The 25,525-nt window shown below is 43.4% G+C and overlaps 1 protein-coding gene and 1 pseudogene across 3 annotated transcripts in view; both read left to right on the top strand.

The window, feature by feature from the left end:
* The first annotated feature begins 519 nt into the window (after positions 1–519).
* On the top strand, positions 520–1,938 carry LOC147464467 (uncharacterized; annotated as a pseudogene).
* Positions 1,939–4,921: 2,983 nt separating this feature from the next.
* The window catches only part of LOC147464468 (uncharacterized), a 44,604-nt gene continuing 24,000 nt past the window's right edge, over positions 4,922–25,525 (top strand). The window contains exons 1-5 of one of the 3 annotated variants that reach the window (XM_086515177.1): positions 4,922–5,117; positions 5,186–5,439; positions 22,435–22,668; positions 22,746–23,947; positions 24,038–24,209. In XM_086515177.1, the coding sequence (XP_086371303.1) occupies positions 4,977–5,117; positions 5,186–5,439; positions 22,435–22,668; positions 22,746–23,947; positions 24,038–24,209 (2,003 nt within the window). In that variant the 5' untranslated portion in view covers positions 4,922–4,976. Of the gene's footprint in view, positions 5,118–5,185; positions 5,440–22,434; positions 22,669–22,745; positions 24,210–25,525 lie in introns of all 3 variants that reach the window. The other 2 variants (XM_086515171.1, XM_086515175.1) reach the window with 2 other exon arrangements.

Here is a 25,525-nt window from a genome sequence, read left to right on the forward strand (position 1 = left end):
CAAGGACCACTTTTGACCTTATCACAAGACAAATTGTCAACATAACAAGGAGTACATTGCCAGATCCCTTCAACAAAAAATGTGTTCTCTTGCTTGGTGACCTTGCACAGTTGCCCCTGGTTTGTAATCACGCACGGGAGTTTTGTGAAGCATGCCATATCACAGGCTCAATGCACTGGCTGCATGCAACTTTCTACAACATGTCATGCTCCATACGACATGCAACGGACCCTGAACTTCTTCAATTCTTGACCTTTAATCGTGAAAGAAGACCAACCATAGATGAGATCAAATGTACCTTGGGTGCATGCATTATAGATGAAACGCATGTGCATGACTACATCAACAACTCCACTACAATAATTTGCACTCATAGATTAGACGTCAAACACTACAACAACCTTGCCTTGAATAACTGATGTCTCAAGGGTTCTTCCATGTTGATCTTTCGAAACTGGCATTAACTTACACACCACCCTTTGTAGCATTGTCTTGCGCTCTAATTTTGTCTCAATTCTTATGACCACATTCTCAACGGTTCTGCACAATTCTACTATTGTTTTTTTCAGTATGAACTTTAATCATGTCACCATTGCAAGTAACATAGATAACCAAGAGAACAAAATGAGCAATTCAAAGGTATACTACTCTATAAAACATATCACATTATGTTTCTTCAATGCACGCAAAATACTGATCACATTTGTATAACCTTGCAGAGACTTGTTACCCTTTTCAAGCAAAACATTTCCTCGAAGAAAAACCCCCACCCCCAAATCGAACCACGTTAGTATCCAACAGAGAGGCAAACGCACCTGCTTAACCTGGCCGGTTGTCGCCGGGACGCTTACATCAATGGTTTTGCAAACTATGCAGAGTTGGGATTGCTAATAGACATATCCGTAAAATAGCTCGAACAAAACAAGAGCATGGATATCAAAAGAGCAACAACTTAGTTCTATACACACATCAACATGACTGCAATTTTATCTTTTTTTCTTCTTCTCATTGCTTTGCTATCTATAATAAACAGTAAACATGCTTTTTTGCAAGGATTTTTTTTTGTTTATTCCTTCTAATACTCTTTTTCTCTAGGTCTAATGAAAGAGATCATTTACAAACTATCTATAGAAATTGACGTGCCCGAGGATCTCATGACAGTCGAGACGGTAATCGTTTGCTTCAATTGAAAACACCAATAAAGCCCTACATTCTTGAGATGTTGCACTATGGCTATGATGTCGCGCTCGAGGATCTGTTAGATACAATGAACAATGACGCAAGTGAGATCTTGGCAAGCTTGAAGAGACAGTGCAATGACGAGCCACCATCAATTACAGAGCAAAAGCTGACATGGCAACACAACAAGGATGTTATAAAGCACGATATGATAGTGTTGATCCGTACGCTTTCATCAACATCGACAACCCACCCATAGGTCACACCACCTTGAAAAAAATTCAACAAATATCTCACTCGAATACATATTCTAATATTCTCAAGTTCTAGCATGCAATCTTGCACTAATCCTATTTCTTTTTTTTTTTGCTTTTCCTGTGCAGAATAGGATAACAAGACTCAAGTTCTACTGCTCGAGCACGACAATCAACCGAGCAAAAAACAACGGACATTGAATACACCGTCTACTCCATCACATGCCGCCAAAACAGACGAAAGTACATAGGAGTCACAAACAATTTCACAAGACGAAAGGCAGAGCACACTCAACAACCACCTTCAAATATGCGATCTGACGTTCTTCACTACCAGCCATTCGAAGAAAACTTTATTTTTGACATACTTTCCGTCTCCAAGAATTTACATGTAGCACGTATACTTAGACATAGTAGTACAATTTCATTTGGATATAATGTTTTGCGAGCTCATCCCCCTCACTGCAAGAAATACATGTTCTTGAAACAAAAAAGAAAGATCTAAATTATTATTGCACTGTCGTACACGTCTCATTGAAATCTGACGTTCAATCTGCTAACACAACATCTTTTTTCTCTCTTTTTCCTCAATTATTGTGCACAAAAACCATTCTCAAAATTCCTATCAAGTAGTCTGTTCATTCGTTATTAAAAAACTCATATCAATCTCTATTGTTTCACATTTTTAAAAAAAAATTCTCTGCTTCCTCAATTATTGTTCCCATAACACATTTGCAAAATTCACATCAATTTTCATATTGTATTCTATAAGTGTTATATACCAAGGCCCACCAAGCAAGACTAGTTTTTTGCGGTGCTGACGTTAGATCCCATGACCCCATGCGCGTGTGATATAGTTACGACTAGAATCTCTTCCGTACACCTTGTCTAACTAGTCTTGCTTGGTGGGCCTCGACTATAACCTTGTAGGCCTTGAGAACTTCATAATGACACCTAGTATGGGAGGAACGAGGACCTATATCGTATGGTATCAATTATTTAGACCTAAAGTAAAGACAGACAAGATGTATTTACTAAGAGTTGCGTGCGTAATTAACATGTGCAGATCTTGGTTGACATCGAATGTATAATTTTGAAAACAACGTCAAAGTAAACTGAACCAAACGAAGTAATGTGTAAAATTCTAAAACAAGAAAATGGATAAAGCGTTAATGAACTGCAACAAGAAATGAAGTGCTTTACCGACCTGCAATGTTGTATTGGTGCTTTCCAATTGTCGAAACTACAGGCCGATATTTGAGTCAAGCTACAAAAAATTAAACATTACGTCTTGCAACGAAATTTCACACACTGAAATTGCAAAGTATATAGTGCACATCATGCAGAAGTGCCATACAAAAGTATAGTGGAGAGTTGGCACTGTGGTCTCTCCAAAAATTATAAGAAACGGAAGCCGTGCCCTACCCCGTAGAGTTTATGTGTTGCGCCAAGCAAACACATAGACATGAGAAATTAGATGCAGATAATGGACCTTGCAATGCTGTCGAGCTTGAGTCGCGCTCGTGGAATTGAAACCTCGAGTGTTGTGAAATAATGCTTCCCTGCCAAACACAAAACATGCATTAAGACAAATACAAAAGATGTAGGATATTGATTGAGCTTAAAGAGAATCATATCTAGCTTTATGTTCTATGTCAAAGGTCCACTATATAAAGAGTTATGGATGCTTTTCTACGAGTATCTTGCAAACCATACTTCTACTTAATTAAAATTTGATTAGAGGACCCCACATAGGATGGGTGATACCCCTTCCCCCTCTTGGAATAGTTTCTACTACCAACCCCTTTTGAGCGTGAAGTGCGGAGAGTGCATTTTTGGTTGCTGCAGTCAATAGTGCAAAGATCAGAGGCAAACTTGATTTGCTGAGGCAATTCTGTTAGGTATTTACCTCCGCCTTCATCTGAACTAGAGAGGGAAAAAGCTTCCAAAGCACGAATTTGTATTGGCAGATCACGTGAACCCACCCTAAGCAAGGAATTCCCTAAGCAGGCACTGCTCATTGCCCGTCCAATCTCGACGACTTGAGTTTGAAAGGTGGGATGTCAAGCTTTACATTCATAAGTTAGCCTATCCTAAGTTTGGCCTTGGGTCCCAAGTCCGCCTATTCTTTCTAGAGTCAAATTCAAGAAAGGCTCAATCTATCCGACAACACATACTCCTACTCTCTCACCTGTCCAGAAAGAAAGGAGTTCGGGCGTGTCATGTTCGGCGGCTCCATAGCATCTAGTTATTACTTGTTACAATGAAGTTGTTTTTTTCTTTTTTCTATGTTTCTAGCAATTTGATGGTTAGATGCCAGTTGTATTCAATGGAGGTGCCGGAGTGGCCGTAAACATTAGTAGATTTGTAGTTGGCTTGGGCTCTGGGGTCCTTTATAAGGTTGGTGTCAAGTTGCAACTGATCAGCATCTCCCCGCGCAGCTCTGCTCAACATCTCCCCCACCTCTCTCTCTCTCTCTCTCTCTCTCTCTCTCTCTCTCTCTCTCTCTCTCTCTCTCTCTCTCTCTCTCTCTCTCAAATACGGTTCACAAGAACCAGTTAGTGAAGACGAAGTTCTTCAGTTCAATTGCTGTGGGGGAACAATATGGAGGGGAGCAGTTAATAGTCCAATTTTCTCCATGAATGCATCCACCCCTATTCAAAAAGATCTCCAGAATCTCATATCTAGCCTCACAATCGGCCAATCTTGATGTGCTCTGCCACTGGCACAACAACTTAATAAATTGAGGTACACAGCTCAACATGCCCGTCTTCGATGCTACCACCTCACCCAATCTTCGCAACATCTCATGCCACTCCCTCCTCTGTGCAGACATCGCCTCTGTCTGTTGCCGTTTCAAGGGTCCTGCTCCACACGCAACTGAGCAATGAACCGGAATATACGACCAACTAGCCTTGGTCCATTTGTGCTACCCTGCCCTCGTAGCTACTCATTTCCTCACCATTCAATCACTCGCCATCGCTTTAACTTGACCAACAAAGTATTCACAAGGAGAACAGGTCTTGATCAATGATAAAGGTAGTAAGCCATTCGATTCCACAGAAACCTCTCACCATCAACGTTAAAGCACAGATTGTGAGTGAGAGAGAGAGAGAGAGAGAGAGAGAGAGAGAGAGAGAGAGAGAGAGAGAGAGAGAGAGAGAGAGAGAGATCTAATAGTCTTACTGGAATCTGGACACTAGTAAAGCGCTGTTGAGAGCCGAGGTGCAAAACGCGATTGTAGAGATGATGCAGAACATTGGTTTTGCAGAGGCATCTTAATGTTAATGAACAAACTCAAAAAGCAAACATACGTACTGAAAACGAGGAAGCGCTGTTTTTACTTGCTTTTTTTTGGGTCAATCTCCAACGTTGGATTAAGATCATAATTTTATGGTCAAGATTGAGCCAAGTGGCTCAATACCTTGGCCTTATTTGAAAAGAGGACCTTTGGCTCACCAAGTAAATACAGACCTATATCCGTTTGAAGAGACGAGGACTCGGGACTTTTAAAAGTGGAGGGAACGAGCGAGAGAGGGGGATATGTCTGATTCAGCAGTCGCGGCTACGAACAAGAGGAAGAGGACGGACCACAGCGAGCTCCTGGTAACATGTGAGGACGATAAGGAAGCTGAGCACTGGATCGAAAAATTTGGACAAGAAGTAGCACAGCCATCTTCTGAGGTAGAAAACCGACTTCATGTTTTGACAGCATGCTCTTGCCCCTGAAAATATTGGCTCATTGTGTACAGAAGGTCAATGGACTACCAGCCAGAGGCTCCATTAATAGTAAATCTCAAGAGGATAGAGAGAATTCGACTGTGCTGGCTGTGGTGCTCTTGCTGGTTTTTTTGTCAAAGCATCGTATTTTCCACCCTGTATTTCAGAAGTCAGTTATGGCATCCATCAGGTCCATTCGTCGCTTTTTCTCCTCGTCTTCTGCACCAGTGGAGAGCCTTGTCTTCCAGGGGTCACTAGCTGCCATGCCTGCTCTACTTTGCAACAAGTGCGTGCTTTTTCTGTAATCAAGTGAACTTTTCTATACTTTAGCATTTCTGCCACATGTGTTTGTGCAGTTGTGTAAAGATAGTTGTAATTTTTTGATTGAAACTCAGTAGAAGCATCTATCTGTATTGCGTTGCTAAAGCCTTTTGCGCTTTTCTGTCAGAGATGAAGATTTTGGATTGGTAGCTTTTGTACATGAAGGAAGCACCTGTGTAGATTCAGCCTTAGACCTTCGCCTCTAAGTTGGCATTATGCTTGCATCCACTGTTTCTTTGTTTCACTAAATTAGTTCACCTTTGTGATAGGTTAGGGTCGACTGTTGTCAACTATATCTAACCAGGGCATCATAGTGGTGTAACCCTTTAACATGGGATCTCCTCTAGTGTTGTTTATCTTGGCCCTAATATTCCTTGAAATGTCTACCGTGGAAACAAGATGAATAGCAACTCTTCATGCAAATCCTCTTTGTAAGAAACACTACTTACCTTCTTCATGGTCGGGATTGGTCCAGAAGGCCGCAAAGATAACTCATAGCACTATCTCTACTGTTTGGTAGTTGATTGTTTTGTATTGTTTTCACCAATGTCATTTTTTGAAAGATAAAAGTTCCATTGAGATTGGCGTCACGAGATATATGCATGGAGCATATTTTTTGCTGTTTTAGTTGTATGCTCTTTAGTCTTAGGATGATTTGAAGACGAGCAAGTTTGTGAAGAAACGGAGAGAGAGAGAGAGAGAGAGAGAGAGAGAGAGAGAGAGAGAGAGAGAGAGAGAGAGAGAGAGAGAGAGAGAGAGAGAGAGAGAGAGAGAGAGAGAGAGAGAGAGAGAGAGAGAGAGAGAGAGAGAGAGAGAAGAAGAAGAAGAAGAAGGAGAAGAAAGAAAAAGAAAAAAGAAAGATTTTTTATGTCTATTAGAGGCCGAAATCGGCTTATGAAACAAAACAATGTACATGATAGGGTATCATCTATGTATCGGTAGAAGGGCAATGATACAAAATAAAATGTAACAGTGCTACTGATAGGAAAGTGCTAAGGGGTAGTGATCCATGGGTGTCCAATGCAAGGTATGGGGGAGGTATGGAGCTCTATCTCTAAGGGTTAAAAAATTCCGTGAGATCTATATTAGGGAAGTACAATCATGAGATGCATTTCTATTTGGCTCCATCCAGTGCCATAATATGGCTATAGTATATGGTCATTGGATTTCAAAGGATGAGAAGCCCTTTGAGTATGGCTCCAAGATCTGCTACTGCTCTCTCCTACGCGGCTGCTATGGCTTGATAGTGTCGAGTCTGGATCTCTTGGATCTTCCGGTGGTAACATCTTTGGGCGCTATATCCTGGAGCTCTAGGTCTCCGTCTCACCCTCACCTCCTCTGCCTGCTGAAGTGTCACCCCTCGTGGTGGGGCGGGTAGTGTGGGGGAATAAATTTTTGAGCTGTGAATCCCCCCCGCCCTCCCCCTTGGATCGCGGCTGTGGTGGTAGGTGTCTATAGAAAGCGCTCTTTGTGTCTCTGTGCCTCTAGTAGAAAGCGTGCTTTGTCTCTGTGCTTCTAGTAAGAACTGTCCCAGCTGGCGCTGATCTTTGGACTCCATGATCTCTCTCAATGTCAGCTGTCTTGACTCTTGAGAACAAAAGCTCATATTTGGTCTTGATCCCCTCAAATGCCGTGCATGTGCATACATGGTGATCCTCACTCTCTATCTCCTTTGAGCATAGTCTGCATGTCCTCTCCTCTCGTGGGATGTGTGCAGCCCTACCTGTCTCTAGCTCAAGCTTGTGTGATGAGACTCTGAGCTGGCCAATCACCACTCATGAGCTATTTGACATGTAGATGTCCATGTACTACGGCCGCAAAGATGAACTCTTCTGCTAGTATAGTCAAGAACTGCTCTCTATAGTACGGCATCTTCCTAGGAAGAGGCTGTCTAGGTGTGACCCAAGTCTCTCTGATGCAGAACTGCCACAAGTCTTGTTTGAGTACTCTACTCTGCTCATTATGTGTGAGCCGGATGAATGGGGAATTTGGATCATGCTGAAAAGGGGGTATACTCTCCTTGTCTATCTCATGTAGCTCAAACCATTGAAAAGGGGGTAGTCTCTCCATGTCTATCCCATGTGCGTGTCTCTGTAATATTTTAGCTAAGACTATAAATGAATAAAAATGATTTTTGTGCACAAAGAACTAATTTATGAGTTTATTGGTACCAATGAACAATGTCACAAGCTGATGATGTGGCATGACCCGGGACATCAAAATCAAAGACTCTTTAACTAATAAGTTGTTCCAACTTATGGGCGACTGTCGAGAGGCCAAAGGGACACAAAGGCACTAAAATTTTGCGCAAGTGCTGTTGGCGTGGCTGACTGTAAGGACGCACGTGACATGCGCTCCTGACGTGGCAGGTGTACAGAATTCTGTGAATTGCGTTGGTTGCTTTGGGCGCTAGCTCATGGCACCAGATGCTTTTGGAACACAAGCTTTTCATGTAGACTGCTTTTCCAAGGCCAAGGGTCTTTAAATAAGACCCTAGGCTCTCCCTTTGGCTCATTCAGAGTTGACGAGCCGATGAGCAGAGGAGAGCCAGGGCAATTGTACTCGCTCAATTGTTTATACAAAAAGAAATACCCAAAGGGGCGCGAGTCTTTGGGGCCAATCTCTCTTGGCACGGAACTACGCAGGGCCGTGTCGACTCAATTAAACTGTGATTGAATTTTGTGAAATGTTTTAAATGAATCTCTCTCTTGTGTTGTGACAGATTTCAGACTTGGTGTCTAAGTTTGCTACAAATAATTTAATAGACGGATAAGTTTTCCGGTGCAATGTGCCGTTTAGAAAGTTTATCGGTGTTCGGATAGTATGATAAGTAGAACAGTGCGTGGATTTAGTGCATAGAATGTGTCAGGATAAACACATCATAGATGGTGTCCCCAGTTTGTTCAGAAAAGTCATGATTTAATATTTTGACTCTGGTTTGCCAAGAAAGTGGTCGACCAGACACAATATAAACACGTCTCGATAGCTGCGGATAGATTGAGTTTGGAGAGGCGTGGAAACAATAAAGCCAAACATGCTCCAGATTGGTTAGAAAACCACACTTTCACAGCTACCTGTTGGGAAGGGGTTGGCAGATTACACACATACACAAAGTTGCCCTCGGAGATCGATCTCAATTCTCAGCTCTCTCTCTCTCTCTCTCTCTCTCTCTCTCTCTCTCTTTGTGTCTCTTTCTCTCTCCCACGATTTCATGTTCTTGCCTTCGGGAAGGCTGTGCAGAGGCTATGAAGTGCACTTAGAGGTGAAGGGCAGCCAATAAAAGTTTGTGTGTGTCCCTCTGTGGATAGTTGCACTCAGATAAGTGCTCTACCGGCCGTCCAGATAGCTTTTTAGCTCTCTAACGAGTTACCGATGCCAAATTTCAGCAAAGGCGACCTTGCAGACATATAACAGAAGCGATCGCTCCCCAATTGAGGGACACGGTACTCTGTTCCTTTTCTATAAGGAAAGATGATTCTTGGCATAAACATACTTGTCATGGTAGGACAAGAAGAAGAGCTTGAATGCCTTAGAAGACATGGCAGAATTACAAGCTGCTCTCGCTCAGCAAGAAGTACGGAAGGTACTTAAGACCCTTGAAGAAGGGAAAGCGAAGATGGTGGAAGAGCCACCACCGAATTCCTCAGAGCCGATTTAGAATATACCTTAGATTAGGGCTCCAACATAGCCTCAGAGGGATCCTAGAGTGGGAACTTCTCGTCGGATTTGACTTCCTCGCCTAGCTACTCTTCAAACTACTCTTTCATGAAGAACTTGGACAACATAATCCTTGACAAAGATCTACAGCTAGAACCATAGGAGCTCGTTGATCAACCACGAGAGGCAGGGGAACATAACCCACAATGGAGAAAGAGTTGCCACAAAATTCTTGCTCATAAAGATTCCAAAGCTATTTCCAAGAAGCGGTTCGGACACCAGAAGAAGAAGACTTTCAAAGCTGGAGAAGGATGTCAATTTTGAATATTACAGCAGAAGAAGGATTGTCAATAAAGCTCTTGCTTTTATTCACCAATTTGAAGTTGCCTTTGCAAAAGGCAACTTCTCAGAACGATCCAAACGACGCGACATTAGCTAGTAATTGGTGGTTCACGATGATTCTTGAAGGGCGTAAACCCAAAGATTGGAAAGATTTCAAAAAGTATTACTATGCTTAGTTCCTTCCTCCTGATCTCGAAACGGATGTAAAGAAAGAGTGGGATTGGCTCTCTTAAAAAGAGCATGAATCAGTTTTCGAGTACGTTGACAAGTTTTGGGAGATATCTCTTAAGGTCACTCCAATGATGAAAGTCTACGATGAAGAGAAGTTTCGTAAATTTGAAACTGGACTTCAACCGACACCCCAGAAGGGTATGAAGTTATATCCTCGAAACACTCTTCAAATTGTGATGCAATCCAAAGGAACTCTTCGCAAACCGGAGTTTAGTACTTTTTATGCAAAGCAGAAGGCTCTCTCTACTTGGGCAAATACGTCCTCTCAAAATTAGGAGTTTAGTACCTCTCATGCAAAGCAGAAGGCTCTCTCTACCAAGATAGATACCTCCTCGCAAGTGGTCTTTAGGTCAGTCCAAAGGTCAAGAAAAGAAGCCAGAGGGAGCTAAGAAAAGCAAATACCTTACTCCCTCTTAGCTAAAGGCTTATATGGAAGAGGACAAATGTTTCTTTTATGGTGAAAAAGGCCATAGGAAACCGGATTGCCCACATCTCAAGAAAGATTTTCTGCCTTTCGCTTCAAACTCAATCCTTGATGTACAAGCCAACACCATGAAAGAGAAAGGTAAATGACAACTCTTAAAGGGATTGGGCAGTGTTAATCAGCAAAGAATCTTGATTCTATTTGATCTAGGCTCGACATACAATTTTCTCATTGGACACCTCAGAGTCTCTTGGTTCTACTCCAAAAAGGCTAGGAAGTTCGATCAGCTTCGGTTCAAGATTTGAGGGATTAATCACGAACTCTACTCCTGTTCAAGGACATTTGAATTTGAAAATCTGCAAGTACTTCGACTCAGAGTCTTTCCTAGTTGCTCCAATCCAAGGATGTGATGTTATTTATGAAATGTCTTGGCATTACAAAATTCATCCTATCCCAGACTATGTAAGCAAGAAAGCATCCTTTAGTTTTAAAGGGCAACAATATCATGTAGATGCTAGTGCGAGTGATTGGTCAATACCTATGGTCAACCACATCATTGTTAAAAGAGAAATAAAGACGTGTCTTTCTGCGTACTTGATTTTTGTCATAGAGAGAGATATGAGTGGTGAAAAAGTATAAAGATCGCTTACGGAGTTAGTTTATTACAACAAGAAGAAATTCTTAAACAAGTAAAATGAGCTTCTGGAAAAGGGTTAAGGTGGTTCCAAACGCTTTGTATGTGGACGGTGGCGGATCTTTATGTAACGTACGTTGTTTGTGCATAAAATACATTTATGTACATGAAAATACGTACTCTTGTAAAAAAACCTCAATTTTCAAACTTTCTAGGACATTTCCAATTAAAAACAAGATAACATGTGTTAGCTTCTCTCTTTATGTGCCCAAAAGTGTACGGAATGGCTCGGAAACCCTCATGAAATCACTCGACGTCCTTATCTCCGCAAAAAAATAAATAAATTTTTTGACTTGTACGGATCAATCCACACTATACAGATGTACAGTACGGCCGTACGGTACGGAACAGATCCGTATGTATGTTTTGAAACAACCTTAAAGTTTAAAGGGTTTTGTTCGAACTTCGACCTAGTACTTTACCATACAATTTATCAGTTTTGCTTGTTCAAAAGAAAGATAACACTTTTCGACTGTGCATTGATTGTCGTTCTCTAGCCAAGATTAGTATAGGAAAGTGCGATAATCCTTTTTGTAATGGCCCTTCTCATGGCACTCGACATTTCTGGCACTCCGGTCTCTACTTGAGTTCCTGTGTCTGCTAGGATTACGGATATTTCGCTCTCTACTTTTGCTTTTGTATTTGTTCCTATCACGGTCTCTTGCCTTTGTTGAACTGCTAGCCATATATGCTTCTCCATGACTGGCACCGTCGAGAGATTTACGTCCAATCTCTTCGGTGAGCAACACATCTGTGACATCATTGAACATTAACTTGCCATTCGGAGCCGAATTGCTAATGGCTGTGCAAAAGATATCCCATGATTTGTGTAGAGAGCATAGCAAGAATATAGACTTGAGTTCGTCGTCAAACTCCTTAAAGCTTTGAGATGTCAACTGACTGAACAAGTAGTCGAACTCATTTAAGTGACCAAAAACTGCGCTACCTTCTTTCATGTTGAGCTTCATAAGCTTTTTCATGAGAAAAAACTTTGTTGGATGCACTTTTGCTCTCCCATGCTGAACATAAGCTGTCCCAATGTTCCTCGATTGTTGTCTTCCCTATGATAGTGAAGAACACTGACTCGGCTAGATGTAGACGTATCGTAGCCATGGCTCTCGCATCCAAAAGCTCCCACAGAGCTTGCATCCTCTGTGCGCTCTTTCAACGGTTTTGATAGGCCTTTGTTTGTCAAAATATCTTTTATGCGCTCTTTCCACATGGTGAAGTTGCTGCCATCGAACTTGCGAATGAAATACTCCTCCCTTTCTGAAGAAGAAGCTATCGCTGACAAGAGGGTTTGAGAGGTGCCAAACTATGGCGAGAAACTGTAGAAATTTGGGCAGAGTAACCTTTGTATCAGGAGTAAAATTTCAACCGAAATAGGCTCAAAAGTGCCAACAATGAAAGTCACGACTCGCGGGAAGGAAATCCGGCAGAGTCTCCTTTGTATGAGGAGTCAAAACTCAACTCAAATTACGCATAAATGTGCCAACTGCACTAACTGGGCATCTACTGCACAAAACTATTGCTATGTGACCGCCAACTCGGCGTCAAAAGCACGAAAATCCGTCCTGATACATATCCTATGGCGAGAGTACCGTAAAGGGGAACTCCAGCTACCTGTATCACTGAATGTGTCTCAACATTCGAGTACACCCCAGCTCAAAGAAAACCTCACGCTATCGACCCTCCAAAGGCTAATGTAGACACAAATGGACTAGCCACAGTCTCAAAAAGGGCTCTTCCGGTCCGAGTCATAGAACGGCCGGGAAAAACTGCCAAAATAGCCAAAAATGGCTCCACTCGTAGTACAATGGGCATTGTCCGGAACTCAACGTACATGAGTGAACCGTGCTCAAACAGGCGCCAAGAACTGCTGCATGCAGTAAAAGTGATCCCTGCGGGGATATCTGCTCTCAAAAGAGCTCAGTAGCACTAGGTATGCTTAGCATCTGTCCGCAGAGAATCTATTGTCGAAATGATTGCCAAATCGCTTGTGAAAGCGTTGTGTCTGGTAATCTGGAGAATCTGTGTGTGAATATGCTGAAAAACCCCCCTGTAACTTGTAACCTGCGTGTCAGTGTCGCTATGTGCCGATTTCTGCAGGGCAGAAATGCGCTAGTCTAATAGCCGCCAAAGGTGTCGTAGCTGAAAACCGTGCCGTACAGCACGATCGGTGCGCTCGGTGCCGATGCCGGGTGTCACTCCCCTATGGTAGAGGTACCTCACCTCTGCGTGTGGCAAGCACAACTGTCGATTGCGGGAAAATATCGTCCGCGTGAAACCGGCGTCGGGCCGGATGTCGAAAAATCTGTCGTAATGTGCTAGTAATGCGAGACGATGCTGAAAAGTGTCCTCGCCGCCGGACAGGAGTGGCTAGCCGAATAGCCGTAGACGCCTATGCTCAAAGCCAGTGTCTAGTCGTAGAGGCCAAGTCGGATCAGTGTCGAAAACCGATGCCAAGTCGCGAAAAAACTGAAGCCGAGGAGGAGGAGAAAATCGCCGAGAGGGTCAACGAAGTCGGGCCGATGCCGGGTGATGTGCGGGCTTACTCGCCTGCACATGCACACGGTGGTGTGTGTGCGCGTGAGCGCACGCCAAAGAATGCTCGCTCTCTACTTCTCTCTCGTGCTCGCTTGACTCACACGTTGTCGCTTTTTCTCGCACTCTTTTTCTCTCTCTGTCTTTTCAAAAGGCGGTCTCTTTCTCTCTCTACTCAAAATCAGGACTCGATGGTGGAAAAGTCCCTTGCACACACAATGTGTTAAAAGGCTTTTATTATAAAAAAATCTGAATTCTGATATGCAGTATTTGACGAGCAGACTACACACACACGAGCAGACTGTGTGTGTGTGTGTCGACTTTTGCAGCTCGCCTCATCCTCAAGCTTCTATGCCAAGCACACATAGTGTGTGTGTGTGTGTGTGTGTGGATGCTCACTATAACCAATTCCCTGCTTTTTTTTTCCCACAGTGCTGCCTTCAAGCTTTGATGGCTTATGTAATGCAATCCATGCCTTCAAGCTTCAATTTTCCTCTATTGTTATAAGCTTCAAGTTTTCAAGGTCCCAAAGCTTTGTTTTCCTCTTTGCATTAACTAGCATTGTTGATTTTGCATTAGCCCAACTCTATCCTCCTTGCTCAATTTCCAAGCTTGCTTTAGCACACAAGGCATTGCCCCTTGGTCTGCTTCCACATGGCCTCAATTTTGTTGCATTCAAAACTCCAATCTCACAGAAGTGCTTGACTGTTGCTCATGGCCTTTGCTTTGCATGCTCGTGCAACCTTGGTGTGAGCGCAAGGCTGCCAAGGGGTGCACCCGCTGGAAAGAGTCGAGCTTGGGTAAGAGAAAAGCCTTGTTAAATGCAAATTGCAAGACTAGAACTCAAGAACCTCACGACCCTCAAGAACTCAAGAACCTGAAGAACTTAAGAACCCAAGTTCCCAAGAACTCAGTGCATTGTCATCACCCGAAGTGGAATGGATACTTTGCGTGAAGGTGATGAGAGTGGAGTTGGAGAAGACGAAGTTTCTACACCAGGAGGATTGTTCCCCGATCCTCCCCCATCCCCATCTACGCCACGGATTGCACCAAACCCTATGTAGGCTTGGTCAAGTCGATGATGGACATGATGCTACAACAAGATGCGCAACGCACCCCCATGGAAGAAAGAAGGGTAGCCATGGAGCTTGAGCTTGAGCATGATCGTGAGCAAGCACACATGGCGGCCGAAGAACAAGGGCAACTATGGAGCTCGAGCGTGAGAGAGCACATGAGGCTCAACGCATAGCGGCCGAAGAAAAACAAGCGGCTCTAGATTTTGAGCGAGAGGCACAGAGGGATCAAGGCATGCAAGAGTTGATCTTACAGGTCCTCAACCCCAAGACCGAGCTACTCAAAGAAGCATGTAAATCTTCTCGTACCACAGGTAGAGGTGATGACTCCAACAATCTAGTCATCGAGAAGTTGACGTTAGTAAGTATGACGGTAACATGGATGCTTTTGTGATTCGTTCGTGGTTGCATCAATTTAATGCTTACTTTGCGACTAACAAGAAAACAAGTAACAATAAAGTTTTGACGGCTGTCATGTATCTAGCAGGGGATGCCATTAATTGGTATCAAGCTTGGCAGGAGTCACAGTTGGTTGAGTATCTTGAGCATGCCAAGGAAGGCATTCTGCTCTCTTTGAGTCGGAGCGACTTCCAAGACATACTCAAGGCTCGCTTCATGCCACCACAATACCTAGATCAGTTAAAAGAAGATTGGCGTGGTCTCAAGAAAAATGGATTTCTTGTCATGTCTTTTTCTAACCGTATTTTGCAAATTGGCGTCCAATTGCGCAAATCGGATGCCGAAAGAAAGGAGGCTTTCTTTTTCGGGTTAGACGAGTATATCCAGTTTGATGTGCAAGTCTTTAGCCCTACGGACAGAGAGCAATGGGCAGAGAGGACCCTCGGATTTTTGTAGATATAAGATAAAAATAAATACCTCTTTGTGGCCAATATTCTTGGGACGGAAGTACGCCGGCGGGCTGTGTGTCGTCTCTAACTAAATTGTGCTAAGTTTTGTTAAAATATTTTCTTATGTGTCGTGCCAGATTCCGAACTCGGGGTGTCCAAGTTTGTTACAATTGACATGTCCAATGGATAGACCCGAAGTACACACAACTGCATTGCTACTGACACTGCCAATTGCTCCTGCACACGAGATCACTGACACGGTCTCCGCATGTGCATCACCTCGAACATGCTCTGAAAGCATAGATGTGGTGCTAGATCTAGATGTGGATCTAGATCTTGGTCGAGGAAACCTACTAGTGCATGGGCACAAGGCCTGTGAAAGGTTGCCCTAAGGTGGTACTGCACCGTAGAGATGATCTTCGAGCACTGCATTTGTTGCCCATGAAAACGTTGGGGCTGATCTGTTGAGCAAGAAAACATTGGCTGATCATAGGCCAAAACGTTGGCTGAACTGGAGGAAAAACGCTGGCTGCTTTGCCTTTGCACCAAGCCTTTTGGGGCACCCAAGGGAGGGCACCCCCCTCTGGGCACAACTGCACTGCCTAACTGAGGTGACCCCCTCTACCTATATATGCTAGAAGGCTGGCTGCTCGACCCTGCTCTCAGCCCCCACGACCATGATAAATGGGAAAAAATAGGGTTAGGGTGGAAAGTGGCACGAGATACCCATGGGGCACATGGGAAAAATATCACAAGGTTGGGCAACAATATTCCCAGCCTGCAGGAGCACAAATGGCCATGAAAAATCCCAAATTCGAGCTAAACATGGCTAGACACAACCCGACATGAGAAACCTACCTTACATTGACGAGGCACAACCACAAAACAGACCTCACTCCCTAGCACTTGTCCGTGGGAGAAACTGGGACCGATTGGACAAATCCGGAGAGATGCCTAAACTCCAATACTCCCTCTCAACTTCTGGAAAGGAAGTTGAACCAAGAAGCTGAATTGAGCAATCTGCAACTGTAAAGAGAGGGTTTCGTGGACGAGGATATTTGGTACAGGACTCCGAGGTCGAATAATATGTGGCCATCATACCATCCAACAGTAGCCCCAAAAGACGTCCGGGAAGTATCATGTTGTCTACTGAAAGTAAATCCAACTCTATCAAGAATCTCCTCAAGCCAACCGACTCACTAGTCGCGCAACCAGTATCTGCAGAAAGTATTGTTGCTGATTGCTCCAAGAGTATGGATCAAAACCGAGGGTAAAGGCATAAACTGTGGGTATCTGGATCATTTTCCACCTCTAAAGTGTTCCACCCTCGAGAGGAAGGAGTTGGAAATCTGCACCTCCGGTTATATACCACATGCCAGAAACTCCAAGCTGCTATGGAAGTCCAAGGAAAGGGACAACCGAGGCTACTAAGGAACTATATCTCCGATGATGAGGAATTAGAGAACTGGACCAACCATCGTATAGAATGATGAACTGCTAAACTATATCTGAAGTAACTTCATCGGAATTGAGAGTGAAACTGTCACTGATCTTCAATCGTCTGGAACACCACCCGAGAGAATATCACCCCACTCTCAAGGTGAAGCGGGAATAAACATCCAATAAAAAAGGAACACACATCAATATTGAGATTGCAGCTAACATGGTGAGATCAAGAGACCTTACATCCCAAAGCTCTGCCAGAGAAGAACAAGGTGTTGTAGAAAGCCACCTAATAGATTGTCAATCCTGTCTGCTGTATAAGGAACCACAAGAACTGTACGGCAGTAGTGTGCACAAACTCACTCCCAAGCTGGCTCCATATCCCCCTTTGAAGGGAAAACAGCGGAATCATGGTTAACTGTCATAACTCTCCAACAATTTTTGCCTGTGTAACTGGATTACCAAAGGGAGGTTAATCCTAAAGGAAAATATAATATACTCGTGAAACCTCGAACCAAATCTAGGAGAACCAAGAAGACTGTCTCTCCATTATGAAGAATGCTCGAGCTAAGTGTAACTGGTTCCTAGTCCGAGAAGGACCCCTATTCACCTGTATGAGAGATAACATGCCAATCTAAGGGGAAGTAGGTGTGTTGTCACGAGGACGTGGCAATGGCTAATTACTGTCATGAAGACGTGGCAATTGCTAACCTTAGTTGGTTTCTTTTCGATGATTTTCGTTTAATTTTTGAGACCCTCTTTTTGAAGTTGCAAATGGCCGGACATTGTATGGCGAGTGTGAAACGGTAGTTTCACCCGCAGACGGGAAGTTGGTCGGCATTGGAATTCCAGTAGTAAAAGGGTGTCTAGGCTCACTTCAAAGTCATCTAGATCCCCTCGCCGCACTTAATAAGTTGGTGGATACTAGGAAATTACCTCCATAGAGGCACAATGACAAGGTGGGGTCACCCAGAGAAAATCACTAGAGAACTGGGCTACATTGCATTTTTGGACGTGGTCCCAATGGTGAAAGATGGTTAGATGACCAGTGAGAGTCCAATGGAAGCTTCTCCTAAAATTTAGGGAACTGCTATTTTGGGCCACGAAATCTGTTCGCGTCATTAGCTCCAGAATGACGAGAGGAACATTTCATTATTCTGCGGCTAAGTTAATTGAGCAACCGGTTGAGATATTTTTAGACCAGAAGGTCCAAAGCGGGGTATTAATGCATGAGTGCCACTTGGCACATTTTTGGGCATTTTCCAACTTATGAGAGAGAGAAGCATTAAAAATAAAACGTGGGCTGTATTTTCAGCCGTACGGTGGATTGTTGCAGGTTCCAAAGCTACTGTGTGGTTGCCTACCTTCAACTAGCTCGCGAAACGGAGCCCAAAAGAGGAAAATACAGCCTGCTGTGTATTTTTGCAGGCTTAGGGTTTCGGCCCTAAACGGCCCTTAATACCCCCAGGAGGTCCGGGTTGGAGGGGACCGTTGTGCGAGTGATCTGGCGCAATTGCAGGGCAGAAAACAGAGAATTCAGCGTGCTGCAGATTCTCGCCAGGTTTTGAAAAGTGTTGAAAAAGAAGCTTTTTGCGTGGGGATACTGTTTGTGAAGCGTCCTAGTACGGTTGTGTTGCCGAAATCGGGCCAGAACAGGTCATTTTCAGCCCGGATTATGCGGGGCAGCTTGTAGGAAATCACAGGTTTTATTCCTTCTTTGAATAGAATAAACAAATATTGAAAGGGGCGCCAATCTTTGGGGCCAACAGGTGTCGCGTCTGCTTGGTAGCGCTCTAGCTTCCAAGCTGTGTGTGTTTGAAGTATCCATTCCCGTTACAGGTTCTAATTTGCAAAGTTTCTCTGTGTCCGAAAGTCTAGAGTAAAGTTTCGGGTGAAAGCCAAAGTTTACCGCCCTACGAGCCGGTTTCATGGTTTCGTCGCCTGGATAGAATCACTTTTTCTGCAAGAAGTGAGCCTCGGTTGGTTTGGTGAAGACACAAAAGGTTTATCGGGAATTTTGCAGAGATAGCTTGTCATGTGCACATCTAACCCTATGTGTACGTGGACAAGCTACTTCATGACGATGGTTCAATCAGTCTAGATTAGGAAGGATCTGGCACTTTTGTGAGTCTGTTCGCAGACTATGCATGCCCAGGCACTTAGTGTAGATGCATATCCTCCGGTTGCACATAGCATGATCATAAGCATTCCCATCAGAATCCTCCAGGGGAATTTTCCAGTGCATTTAGCCTATTTTCCCTATTTTTGACATTTTTCACTTATTATTTTTAAGTGACTTTTGTTGGAAAGTAGGTAGGGCAAATTGAGTAAGTTTGTATATAAGCAAACCTAGGCTAGCACTAATTGGCAGAAGAGGTAGCAGGAGCACTCGCTCAACAGGCAACTTCTCAGCAGAACCCAAGAGGCCTAGCGTTTTTGCATCACTGCAACAAGCTAGCGTTTTTGGACAAGAACAAGGATTAGCCAGTGTTTTTGCATCTACATCAACCCGGCGACAACAGAACATCAGATCAGCCTAGTGTTTTGCATTTGCAAGACAACCGGCAGTAGCAAAGCAGAATTCAGCCCTAGCGTTTTTGGTTTGCATCACAAAATCATCGTTTTTTCAGATCACCGCGGCGGAACCTTAAGCAACACCAGCGTTTTCAGTTTTCAGCCTCTAGACATCGCAGAAAAACCCCCGACCCTCGCAAATCTCACCTTCCCGCAGCAAATCCTCGCCGCACGGTGACTTTCCGCAAGGTTTACAGCCCGGAAATTGTAGGATCTGCGTTTTCAGCGCGTCGTCGTCGTACCGTCGTCATCGACATAGAGTCAGAACTCAACAGATAGAAGATTTGCAGATTTGAGGCCTTAGCAGTTTCAAATTTCAGCCCGTCTCGTCATCGTCCTTATTGTCATCAACATTGTGGGCAAGTCTATGCATTGTAGAGATTTGTGCAATCATAAGTAGACCGCTCTCGCCATAGAGAGTGGGGCCTTTGGAGGAGGGTTTTACAATGTCTCTGGTGTTGTATTCTCTTCTCTATCTCTCAGTCTCATACACTTCTATTCATTGTGTCCATTCACTTTGTTTGTGTCCATTGCACTCTCTCACTAAAGGAATGGAAAGCTCTCCCTTCCGTAAGTAAAAGGAACCCTTGAGCACAGTTCGGAGACTCATCTTGAGCAAAGTTCAAACATTCATTCCATTGCACCTTACATTGGTATCAGAGCTTTGGTAGTGTTCTGTATCACTCAAGGAAAGAACCACAAGAATCACAAGAATTATTTTTGCTTGTTGCGGTCGCACAAACCCAAGTTCGGTTGGGTGTGTCGATTCCTAATTGTGTTTTTGAAGAGTGGCAGGAATTCGAGGAAAGAAGGGCTTGTCCAGCCTCCCCTTGTGCCTCTTTTTACTCATTGAGAGGGGACCGTGCACTTAGCGGCCGGCCAATCGATGTGAGGTGGGAAAAAGCAACCTTGGTGTGATCGCAAGGCCACAAAGGGGTGCGCCTGCGGAAAAGAGCAGAACTCGGGTGAAGAGAAGATCCTTCTCGAACACAGATTGCAAGCGAAACAAGAACCTCAAGAACCTCAAGACCCTCAAGAACCCCAAGAACCAAGACCCCCAAGAATCCATGTTTCTCGTGAACTTAAGAACCAAAGACGACAAGAACCCACGACTTCAGTGGATGGTCATCACCCGAAGCGGAATGGATACTTCGCTTAGAGGTGATGAGCATGAGAGAGGCGAAGAAGAATTTTCCCCACTAGGAGGTTTTTCCGACCCTCCCCCTTTCCCATCTACGCCAAGGATTGCACTAACTCCTATGGAGGAGTTGGAGCACTCAGCAGATGTTTATGGACAGGAAGTGAGAACGCGAATCAAGAAGAGTAGAAAGAATGACAGAATTTGATTTTCAGACACGCAGAAAGAAAAGCAGAAAGAAAGGCAGCCATAGAGCGTGAGCATGAGCAAGCGCGACACATGCAAGAGATGTTGCGACTCTTTTCTCTAGATCAGGCACAGATGCAAGAGATTCGGGAAAAGGAGACTCTCAGTCTCTTCTTCTCCATAGTATGATACACAGGATTTGCATGATGATAAGCATGATGATTTGAATGATAATGATGAGCATGATAATTTGAATGACAATGATAAGCATGATGATTTGCATGATAATGATGAGCATGATGATTTGCATGATGATCAAGATGTGATTTCTCACAAGCGTGATGATTGCATGAAGAAGATGTGATTGTTCACAAGAAGGATGAGTTAGTGAATGCGTTTTCTAGTGAAGCTAACCTCAATGCAGATTCGATCAATCACGAAGAATCGATCTTGGCTCTCGAGTCGAGGTCCAAAGAACCTCCACAAGGCGATTCAATCATTCAGGAAGAACCGATCTTGGCTCTCGAGCGTAGGTCCAAAGAATTCTCACACGAAGTATTATGTGTTCGCATGATTAGTACGCACGCATTGTTCGAGTGTTTCATTCGTGATCGTTTCTTGTATTTTTGTCAGCGTCTTTATGTGATCCCTTTTCCTAGGCATGACATTTTGTACGTTGAGCACGTTTCACTCATGAATGAGCACGAATGTATTCTGAAAAGTATGCATTCAAGGAAATCACATTCCGCGTCTCTTTCTTGGCACGACACATTTGTAGAAAGAGCACATGACAGAATGAACACTAAGCATGGGCATGTCCGTTGTGAATTGCCACAGTTGATTGATTTAGATCAGCACGACAAGATTCGATCTCATTGTTTGCGTGTGTGTGGTGAATGGGTTAGCACTCCGTCTCTTTGTTCATCTACATTGGAACATCCACTTCTTCAAGAAGGGAAGTGATCCTCCTTTGTCATCTAGTACAAGAGTGCAACCGAATCATCAACCTACTACCCATCGGATAGGTAACTCCGTCGACAATTCCAAGAAAGATGTGCTTTTGCAAAAGGCAAAGAAAATCTGCCAATCCATCTTCTTGAAGGAAACACAACCATAGAAGACTCCTCCAGAAGTGATGAAGAAGATCCTACTGTTGTCCAAACACTTCTCTCTGTAGAAGAAGTTGGAAATGAATAGATCCACACAACCGGACATGAGAAACCTACCTCACACTGGCCGGGTGCAGCCACAAAACAGCCCTCACTCCCTAGCATGTGTCCATGGGTGAAACTGGGACCGCCAACTGGACGAATCCGGAGAGATGCCTAAACTCCAACAGTTTCTTCATGCTTATTCAGGGTGGTTCTCCAAAGCAAGTGGAAAGGTGGGCAATGAGGCGAGTAAATTCTAGGTGAATGTACTATGTTGTGTGGAGTTTGTCAGGCTTGTGTAAGTACGGTAGTTGTCACTGACATTTACTGTAGTACTTCTCTAATAATTGACACAATGACAACTATTGTAGTACTTTTTCAATAGTTGACATTTAACTACCGTAGTTGTCAATGTTTTTCTTATCCTTTATCATTTGTAAGTTGTTGCTGCTGCTTGAAAAAAAACAGAGAAATAATAAGAGAGTTTTTCGAATAATAATGTACTTAAATTTAATCATATTTGAATGTTTTATTTTTAACAGCTTCCTATGTGTTCTTGGTTGTGTGTTGTGTTAGTTCATGAGTTCAGATCTTGTCGAGCTCATGAAGGTATGCATAAAGATGTCGTAGCTTACTTATTGATTGTTCTTTATAGTGAGAACTTGACAGTGGTGAAGAGCATTGCACTTCTAGGGGACATGGCTTTACATTCTTACCAGTCAATGATGCAGATTGTAAGTGAGACACAAGTGTTACAAGGTCTTCTCAGCCATTTGAACTCAGCAAACACCGAAATTCAGAGGGAAGCTTGCCATACAGTGGCAAGCATTGCTTCGGGGACACAGGGACAAACAGCGCTTTGTGATCTGGGAGCGGTTGAAAAGCTTATGTAGGTAAATGGGTCATAATTTTACCTAGGTGCTTTTTCTGTAAGTTATTTTTGTAATGTACTAAGTCTTTGGGCAGGCATCTGCTATTTGTATTGACAGGAGTTTTGACAAAAAGTGTAGATCAAGGAGAGGTCCACAAATCTTTAGACAGCAGTGATGGATTATACCTGGCAAATTACACAAGGGATTCACTACTCTCTGATGTTTTGGAGGCCCTGGATATGCTTTCTTCTAACAACTGTTTTGAGAGCCTTCGGAAAGTTTCACAAGGGTCCAGAGTCTCTATTCTAAAGGCTTTGCAAATCATATGGAAAAGGTTCCGCAACAATTGTGATCCACGTTTACGTGATGGTCACGCTTATGTGCTTGCTAAGATGATTGTATGGCTTGCGATGGCGCTAGAGAACTTCGATGAAGGTTTGATTAGTCGTTGCGAAGATGTAGTTGAGATTTTCTTTGGAGGAACGGAGGTTGAATTTGAACATTTCTGGGATGAGCATTGGGAGCATTCACCATTCTTGATATATGAAAATGCTATTGGGGGTAAAGTGCGTTGCAATTTATTGAAAGCTTGGCAATGTGATGGTGATTCACTTTTCTTGAAGAAACTTTTGTCATCAACTTTAACATGTCCTCCTTTCAGCTGTGATGAACTTGAAACCTCACAAATTTACAGTGAGATCGAGAATGACCTCGGTAAACTATTGATTTTTGGGCAGGATATTAGGCTTGTGAAATCTGTATGTACAGTTGGTTGTTGGGAGCCATGTTCAAATTGCGCTTTCCTGGAAGAGGACTATCACAAGATAGACGCAAGGAAAATGGAAAGCAGTGAAAGATCTAACTGCTTGGATACAAATGTTAACACCTTTGTTACTGCATATGAGCTAGGGTATACCATTGCTCTGAGAGGTTTGGAGTTCCGGTGCTCTCATATCGCAGACATAGCAGAAGCATTAGCAGTTTGCTTTGGGCAGGCAACAGTTGGGGCCAACCTTTACATGACCCCTTTAAATGCACAAGGATTCAAACCTCATTATGATGATCATTGTGTGTTTGTCTGGCAACTAGCTGGAAGTAAATTTTGGAATCTATGGGACCCAGAAACTCTTTTGCCGCGATTATACTCACAAGATACAAAACTTGAAAGAGGTTATGCAGATGAGGAAGATGCCTGTAAACTCTCATTAAAAGAAGGGAATATTTTATACATTCCCAGGGGATTTCCACATGCAGCCAATACGCGAGTTAATACACTGACACCTGATAAGTTGTGCTGTACGTTCCCTAAATTTGCACAGAAAGGGAATGACTTAGGTTCTGAGAGTTGTGTACAGGGTGACGACCTGATGCCTGTGGTTGATGCAGATAGTGAAGGCTGTTTGAACAGGAAGAAGCATGAATGGGGTGCACTCTCTACATATTTCTCGGGCAATTGCAGCTGTTTGAAGAAATTGAAGGATTCTCAGCAGGCTATTTGTACAAAAATGGTACCATCTCTACATATCACATTTGGAGTGGAAGTTGAACCACCGTTCGAGTAAGCATACTTGGACTCCCAGTGTTCCTTCTTTTTATGAAGCAAGTTGTTACTGAGGCTAACTGTGTGCATATTTCTTATTGTCATGTCAAGCTTGCGTAGAGGCATGAAGTTTGCAATTCTCATTCTAAAAAAAATGAAATATCTTTTGATTCAGCTCAGAACATCCTGTAATTTTCTTCCCAAAGGTAGTCCTTAAGCACCTCCAAAGGCTGAAATTATCATGAGAGAGACCAAACTTTATGCAAGAGTATTTTGGTTAAGAGAAAAAGAGCATCGTAGTAGATTTCTAAGCATCTGAGATCAATGGTTTTGATCTCCATGCATTTTATGACTGCAATAGGATACCCTTTGAATCGCTATGGTGTAACTTTTCCTAAGCTCTCGAGCATGAGAAACGGAAAAAATGGAGGTTTCATTAAGGGGCCATCACTTAAAAGATTGAGAGGGAATGCAACGACAAAATCTAGGAGAGAAGGGTGAGGGATGTCATATGTGAAGAGATAAGAATGATAGGGAAGATGATGTGGTCAGAAGTATATGGTTCACGGTGTCCAAAAGTTACCTCTTCATGAGGTGTGATTGATTCAAATTTGGCTGTGGATATAATTTTCAATAGTAGCTGACATACCTTAATTGCTAGTAGCCACTCATTATGAGGAGTCCATTGGCGGTCAGAATCCAATAGATGGACTCACAAAGCCAATGGCTGGAAATGAACGTCTGAGAGCTGGAAGCAAACTAATGGAGAAAACAGTGAAGAGACACCTTTAGCCTGCTGTCACCAATCCATTCAGCCAGGAGGATTGAGTAAAAACCCACGCAAATTTAAATCAGTGTGTTGCAAAATGAAGTGTAACCTATAATGATCGTATACAAGAAGGCAACGCCATCAACCCACGCAAATTTAAATCAGTGTGTTGCAAAATGAAGTGTAACCTATAATGATCGTATACAAGAAGGCAACGCCATCAAACCACACCAAGCAGACCGGGGTGTAGCGGGGATGGAGGATGGATAATGTATTGCAGTGAGATGCCTGATGAAATGCTCCTGTGGATGCTTATGATGTAGAACAGATGCCCATTCCTCCTGCCAACTTAAAAGAGAATTAAATTGTTCCTGAAGATCTACCATGTCGTGGAACTGGAACACAAGCTCAAGAATGGTATGATCTCGGTTGCCTATTTACAACATGCCTGGTCCAACTCTGATTGTGGGGCTGCCCATTGAAAGTGGGCAGCCAGGGGACTCTTTGAAATCCTTAAATATCCTGCAAAAAGCAACAAAACCTTTTTGAGAAAATCAGATGGTCA

This window comes from Adiantum capillus-veneris, chromosome 1 (assembly GCF_014529385.1).
Source record: "Adiantum capillus-veneris isolate H3 chromosome 1, ASM1452938v2, whole genome shotgun sequence".
Lineage (NCBI taxonomy): Eukaryota > Viridiplantae > Streptophyta > Polypodiopsida > Polypodiales > Pteridaceae > Adiantum > Adiantum capillus-veneris.